The sequence below is a fragment of the Echinops telfairi genome, unplaced genomic scaffold, assembly GCF_000313985.2.
Source record: "Echinops telfairi isolate 266 unplaced genomic scaffold, ASM31398v2 ScPeMD7_70;HRSCAF=299, whole genome shotgun sequence".
Taxonomy (NCBI): domain Eukaryota; kingdom Metazoa; phylum Chordata; class Mammalia; order Afrosoricida; family Tenrecidae; genus Echinops; species Echinops telfairi.
Genome location: NW_022103968.1, coordinates 72,656,890 through 72,663,817, shown reverse-complemented (window position 1 = coordinate 72,663,817; position 6,928 = coordinate 72,656,890). Strand labels below are relative to the sequence as shown.

General features: G+C 60.0%; 2 protein-coding genes across 2 annotated transcripts in view; one reads left to right on the top strand and one right to left on the bottom strand.

Moving 5' to 3' along the window:
- CDC45 (cell division cycle 45) overlaps nucleotides 1–2,638 on the top strand; it is a 26,867-nt gene extending 24,229 nt beyond the window's left edge. Inside the window, exons 17-19 of the mRNA XM_013004251.2 lie at nucleotides 813–823; nucleotides 1,338–1,404; nucleotides 2,508–2,638. Coding sequence (XP_012859705.1) covers nucleotides 813–823; nucleotides 1,338–1,402 — 76 coding nt within the window. The 3' untranslated portion in view covers nucleotides 1,403–1,404; nucleotides 2,508–2,638. The remainder of the gene's footprint in view (nucleotides 1–812; nucleotides 824–1,337; nucleotides 1,405–2,507) is intronic.
- A 1,722-nt stretch (nucleotides 2,639–4,360) lies between these two features.
- Nucleotides 4,361–5,432, bottom strand: CLDN5 (claudin 5). Its single transcript, XM_004701205.2, has one exon. It carries the CDS (start codon nucleotides 5,358–5,360, stop codon nucleotides 4,704–4,706), a length of 657 nt encoding a protein of 218 aa, XP_004701262.1. The 5' UTR covers nucleotides 5,361–5,432; the 3' UTR covers nucleotides 4,361–4,703.
- Between the last annotated feature and the right edge of the window lie 1,496 nt (nucleotides 5,433–6,928).

The following is a 6,928-nucleotide window of genomic DNA, read 5'->3' as shown; positions in this document are numbered from 1 at the left end:
CACACACACATCCATCCATCCATACACTGTGGCCACCCTTCCCATGCCCACTCCTGAGCAGGCCTGGTCAGCCTCACCTATCAACCCACTGCCAGGCAGAGTAGAGCTGCCCAGAGGGTCCCCAGGCCATGCTCTTTCAGAAGCAGACTGCCCTGAACGGCCGTCTCGTTGCATCCCAGCGCTGAATCCGTTCTTTTAGCTCTGAGCCCTGTGCTGCGAGGGCTCATCTCCTATGATGAGTCCTCAAATCACCCAAACCTACTTCTGTCAAGTTGATTCCAACTCACGGCTAGTTGAGCTGCCCCCTAGGGTGTCTGGGACTGGCAATCTGCAGGGGCAGCTAGCCTCATGGGTTTGAACTGCCGACCTGATGGCGTGAATTGGGTACTCACTGCACCGCCAGCCCTCTGCAGAGGCTACGAAAGCAGCAAGGTCTGCGAGAGTAAATGTCACCCTCCAACGACTGTGTTCCTGCTTGTCGGGGCGGCCCTGCCTCCAGCACCAGTGGGATGGGACAGCATGACAGCCACAGAGACAATGGGGTGCCAGCCACCTGCCTTCTGGAAGAGGACATTGCCCCCATGCCAGCCTTGGGCAGGAGCTCACTTCTTGACATACCTGCCTCTGTGTATTTGTGGGGTTTAAGATGAAGCAGACATGTGACCCTGCGAACTTCCCTGACAGTGTCTACCATTCCTTCCCTCCTGGTACTGGTGGCCGTCCCAGGCCAGGCCTTGTGCCAGCAGCCTAGCTTATCTCAGCACTGGTTTGGGCCCCTCCAGGTCAGGTCATGACTGGCTGCATGACCCCAGGTGGCTCATAGGTGAGAAGGCCGCTGTGCTGTCTGTGTGGGCAGCCTCTGGGCACGGGTCTCCACGTGCAAACCTGGACACCTGGAGCTGGATCACCCTGACCCAGGTCCTGGGTCGCCCTGTGAGATGGCCCTTAGAATGGCCCTGAGACACAAGGCAGCAGCCAGTCCTGTCCCATCTATGCTGATGAGACTGGCCTGACTCCGAGCCCTCCAAGCCCACTGGAGAAGGTCCTCCATCTCTGTCCAGTTCTGCAACATCCTGGCCTGTCACATCCCCTGAGTACTCCGCCAGCAGCTGGCACTGGTACCCAGCTCCCTGGCAGGCCCTCCCCACAGAGGGACAGGTATGCGCTCTACTGGTCTGTAGTACCGCAGGCCACCATGGAGTGGGCTGGTGACAGGGAGGCCTTGCGCGGGGCCTGCTATTCACTGCACACCCACTCCAGTCCTCTCCCTCCTTCCCTCACACCCCGCCCCACCCCTCCGCCTCAGCTGACAAGCTGTTTTTCTTTCATTACGACAGTAATTGAGCTGAAGGCTGAGGATCGAAGCAAGTTCCTGGATGCACTTGTGTCTCTCTTGTCTTGAGGGTGAGTTGGTGGGGGAGGGGAGCTGCTGGCCACGCCCCTGTGGGGACCCCTGCCATGGGAGCCGTCCCTGCTGGAAGAGCCCTCAGACCCGAGCAGTACTGGCCAGCAAACTTTCCCAAGAGCATCTTGACCCTGGCTTCCCACAGTGCCACAAAGGGACATTTTTGAGGGAACTAATTTCATTAGCAAGCCCTTCAGAGAGAGCTGGCATTTTGGCCTTGCCGGCCACGCCACAGAGACTGGGCATGCAAGATAAGGGGCTATGCAGACTGTGTGGCGCTGCTGAGAGCAGAGCCCCTCCAGAGCCCTCAGGGTTGCCTGCAGGAGGCGCTAGAACCCTCCCTCTGTCTTGGATGGAGTCCACAGAGGCCCCCGGCTGCCGCCATAAGGTGGCTGTGGAACAAGCAACACAGCAGAGGGTTTGCCTCAGCTCTAAGAGAGGGTCCCCAGTACAAGGAGAGTGGCTGAAGGCAGGCAGCACCCCAGATGCCCCACGCCACCACCATTCCTTAGGGACCCACAAAGCAGGCCAGAGATGTAGGGGTGGGGATCTGTCCCTCACCCAGGTCCTGTCCACCCCGTGGGCACACCTCCAGGGCACAGTGACAGGCAGCTCTTGTCAGGCAGGTATCATTAATGCCCAAGGCCCCCTGCCCCCTGTGCAGAGGTAGAAGCTACAAATGCAGTTGGGTGTTCCTTCTCCCATCTGGGCTGGAATGGGCTCTTCTGAGAGGGGGTAGGGGCCTCAGAATCCGGGAGGGGCTCGGAGTCAGACTTGGGATCTGCTTTGAAGTCTCTCAGCCATCAGTAGGAGGTCCCTAGGTGACAGTTGCCAGAGCCTGTCCCGCCTCCTGTGATAAAGGAGTGTCCTGTCCAGCCTTAGCCTTAGCCGGGCACAGTCCCTGCTCCCTAGGGTGGAGCAGAAGGGTTCTGAGCACTGCTGGGCATTACAGCCTAAAGCCACAGTGACAAGTGCCGGTGCTTTTTCACACATCATTCCCTGCAGGACCCAGGTGCCTGCCCAGCGGATAAGGCTGGGTACTTTGTCAAACTGAGGGTACTGTGAAAATTGTGACATTTCTTGTATACCCCTCTGTTTCCAGGGTTCGCTTCCTTCAGAACTGACCGCTGCCACCTTATTTATGCTCACAGCATTTATTTAGCCTATAAATTATGGACTTAGTTTTAGATACCAGGAGAATTTCTTCTTCAGGGAATAAAATGTCATTTTATACTCCTCTCTTCCCTGGACTACTGCTTGGGCCTCAGTGGGGGTCCATGCCCTGTCATGGAGAAGGACAACAAACCAGCAAAGGATGGACTCTTGTTGGGCCCCAAAACGACCTTCCCCTCTATCGTGCCCTACCCTGTCCTCAGGCCCTTGGCACCACTTCCTCCCCAGTCAAACCCTATGTCTCCTGTCCTGAGTGGTTGGAGTCTGTGAACAGATCGGGCATCTGTTCTTTCTTGAGATGGTGGTGGGTGAAGGAGTGATGACCTTGAGCCAGAGCAAGCCTGACTGTTAGAGAAGGTCACAACTACCCAGAGTCCCCCAAGGTTGGAGCTGGATAGGACTTAAGGGACTACCATTGCTTTCTGAGGAGAGGGCTTTCCCAGTTCACATGCCTTGGGGCCAGCTGAACCCTGAGCCCCTGTGAATGTTGGGGGTTCCAGAGGGAAGGAGGAAGTGGTACCCTGCCTTGAAGTCTGGAGGCACAAGCGTAAAACACAGGCAGGCTGGAGGGGATGCCCTGGGAGTCAGGCTTTCTGTGGGTGTCGGAAAGAACCATAAGTGGCCTGAGGTAAGGACACAGAGGAGTGGGGCCAGGTTCTCAGGGGGCCCCCCCGACTGGAGCTTCCACAGGGCCTTTTGGAAGGAATTGATGCTAGAGTCAGAGCTTGGTTCGAGACCCATTCTGTTCTCATCTCTGCCCAGACCACGGGTAGAGGGTTGGCCAAAGTTCCTTCAGCCATGGGTCTAGCTGGCAACACCAGACTCCTCGGGGCCCTTCAGTCGCCAGCTGGACCTGTGCGTGCTGTGTCCCAGGAAGACAGGTTGGTGTGGGAAGGGCTCACCTCCCCAGGTTCAGAGACCATGCAATACAGCCCAATCTGTCCATGGTGGGTCCAGAGGCTAGCGGAAAGTTGGCCTTCCTGGACACACCTTCCCCCTGACTTCCATCCGACATCCAGGACTTGGCTTCCAGAGACTGCTTGTAGCCCTCCAAGTCCATGCCCACTGCAGGCACCTGCCGCAGGATGCTGTCCAAGCATTCCATAGTCAGCCCTAAGGCTGGCCTAGGCTGAGGCAGGTGCCAAACCAGGGAGCCTCAGCCTTTTGGGGGAAAGTGCTAATGCCTTTCTATACAAGCATACAGACACAAGTGGGAAAGAGCCCAACGACGTCATATGCTTTTAGATGGCTGGTGCAGACTGCCCACAGGAGGGAGGGCACACAAGACCAGTGGGGGCTGAAGGAGAATTAGCACCAGGCCTGCCTGTCCCAGAGCTGGCAGAGGGACTGGACAACCAGCAGCCAGTGTCTCCTCCCCATGGCAATGGGGCCATCGAAAGCTGCTGAACCTAGAGGCCTGGAGCTGCCCTTTTTCCTGCCCCACCCTGGTTCCAGGGCCCACTTTGTGGCATACCGAGGAAGATGAGCCCCAAGGGGATGCCAGTGCCTAGCATGCCCATTCTCACACACACCCCACCACCACTCACACTGGCCACCAAGTCTTGCAGGGCACGGGGGTGGCCCTGCGTACCCCACCAAACAGCAGTGGCTATTCTGACCACAGGACACCTCATTTTATCTCAGTGGATGGGGGGGTAGGGGTGGCTTGTGACCCCCACCTGCTTGTAGGCATGAAGGTGACAGTGGGGCGCAGGGCCAGGGATGAGACCATTGGCTTGGAGTTCCTGGGATACAGACTGGACAGAGGACAGGACACAGGCGAAGGGTGTTTAAACCATTTACTAAGCAGATTCTCGTTCCTCTGATCTGCGGGGGAGGCTTGAACGCCCTGCCCGCACGCCTCGCTGGGGAGCCACTGGGCTGCAGTAAGCAGAAAGACCAGGCCGAGTCTGTGAGGACCTGTGGCTCGGGCACCACGGATGGAGTGAAGGACGTTGGGCATGCCCCTCAGCAGGGTCCGGCGACTGTCTGTCGGGCACAGGGCCCCCAAAGTGTCCGCAGGAAGCAGCATCTTCAGTTGGGTGACCCCCGAGCCCCACCCACCTGGGAGACAAGACGGGGCGCTCCACCAGTCCTCCGGGTGTGCGCACGGGGCCGGAGTCCTTCAGACATAGTTCTTCTTGTCGTAGTCCCCGCCGGCCGCGGGGCGCCGGGGCGCAGAGTACTTGACTGGGAAACTGAAGTCCGGGCGTCCGGCGCAGGCCCAGGCCCCGCAGCACACCAGGCCACCGCCACACATGAGCAGCGCAGCGGCCGCCCAGCCGATGTACAGTGCGGCGCCCAGCTCGTACTTCTTGGACATGGGCACCGCCGGGTCGTAGAACTCACGCACCACAATGTTGGCGAACCAGCAGAGCGGCACCAGCGCCAGCAGCCCGCAGAGCGCGTAGATGGCCCCACCCGCCAGGGCCACACGAGCCTTGGCCGGGCCCGGGGCCACGCAGGTGGTGCACTGTGCGCCGGCCAGGGTCACAAAGAGCGCCACCAGCGCCAGCAGCACGGCGCCCACCGTGAGTGCGCGCGCTGCCTGCACCTCGGCGCTCAGCGCCAGCACGGAGTCATAGACCTTGCACTGCATGTGTCCCGTGCTCTGCACCACGCACGACATCCACAGCCCCTTCCAGGTCGTCTGCGCCGTCACTATGTTGTGGTCCAGGAAGGCGGTCACCTGCCACATGGGCAGCCCGCACGCCAGGATCAAGCCCACCCAGCCTACTAGGCACAGCACTAGGCCCAGAATCTCCAGAGCTGCCGACCCCATGGCTGGAGGGACGCAAGCCCAACGGCTCCCGGGCCCCTGCGCCCGTCCGTGTGACCACTTCTCAGCCCGCTGTCCGCCCCGCCTGGGTCTGGCGGGCCCCGTGCGGGCTCCCCATTTGAAGGCTCGGGGGTGGACTCTGCCTTCGGGGCTCAGCCCCGCCCTGGCCTGGGGCAGCCAATTCGCACAGGGGCTGCTGCTCCACAGCCAATGACTGGCCCTTGGCTGCCAGGATTCGAAAGGGGGTGGGGGGTGGCTTGGGAGTCCCGCCCCAGCCAGCCCACACCCACCCCGCTGCTGGCTGTGTGCTCTCTGAGGGCCACCTCCCTGCGTGCTGCGTGTCACCAGGAACCTCTAGGTCCTAGCCTCTAGTCAAGACCCCCACTTGTGGCTTTCTGAAATGGGGCTGGGGGTACCCACTACCGGCCAAACCCTGGGCCTCCTCCTCTCATCGTGGCCAGTCACCCAGAGGCCAGAGGAGGGGGGCATCTCCTGGCCCCTTAGCTGGCACAACAGCACTTTTCTCTCTGTTCCTCCAGAAAGCTCCTCTGAGTTCAGATCCCCCTCCTTAATCCCTCTGCTCTGTGCCTCACAGAGCCTAGGCACTGCCCTCCCTATCATGCCAGGCAACATTGCCAGGCAGGGATAGGGCCAAAGCCTTCTTATCTGAGTCTTGCCAAGGACCAGGGCACACTTGGTTCACTGCCTTCCCTGAGGCCCTAGCACAGAGGGAGACCGGGAATATGGGCACAGTGGACCCTCTCCATCCCGTCAAAGCTTCCCAGATCGGGACACGAGTGTTTGGGCTCCTCCTCTTCCTGCTACAGAGCCCATGTCCCCACCCGTGGAGCAGCTCAGTCAGGAAGTTCACAGGCTCCCCAATGGTCCAGTTCCCAGAGGCCTAGCTGACGATGCAAGGGGCCCTCCCACCCTGGGCAGTGGCACCCCCATACCGCCCTCCGGAAGCCCACTTGGAGTTTCCTGGCCAGGAGGAAGAGCCCCCATCCTCCTGGAGGCAGGAGGTGCGGGATTTCCGGCCATTCTTTTGCACAATGGCCCAGGATTTTCTCGAAAGTTCCACTAGGGTGGACACTCAGGCCCCCCTGAGGCTCGGGTGAAGGCAACAGCCTCCACCACCCACAGTTCATGGGGGTACAGTGGCCCAGTCCCCATTTCCTGCCAGTCCCTTTGTTTCTAGTGAAGGGGATGCCTGCTCTTTCTACATCCCAGTGCATGGCTCTGTGGAGAAGGCCCAGCAGGGCCACAACCCTCCCTCCTGGACCTGGGTCCCTTTGCCGCAGGTGGTCCTGGGGGGTTTAACTGTGCGAAGGCCAGTGCCCAGCTCACCCACCATGGGGAGTAGATGATGAAGGCAAGTTGGCTGGGCCTTGGGAGTGTTGGCTGGAGTATGAAGGAACATAGCTAGTCTCCCCAGAGAGCCACTGCGTCCACCCACAGGCCATCAAGTACTGCTTTCTGCCCCTGGACCATTCCCCTTCTCTCTGCAGACCCTCCTCCCTGAAATCCAGGGATCTCACCCAGAGTCACCCCCACCCCCACCTTCTGCCATT

Bases quoted from the DNA above. Each gene is read 5' to 3' on its own strand.
- CLDN5 (XM_004701205.2), bottom strand. From the start codon at position 5,360: ATGGGGTCGGCAGCTCTGGAGATTCTGGGCCTAGTGCTGTGCCTAGTA.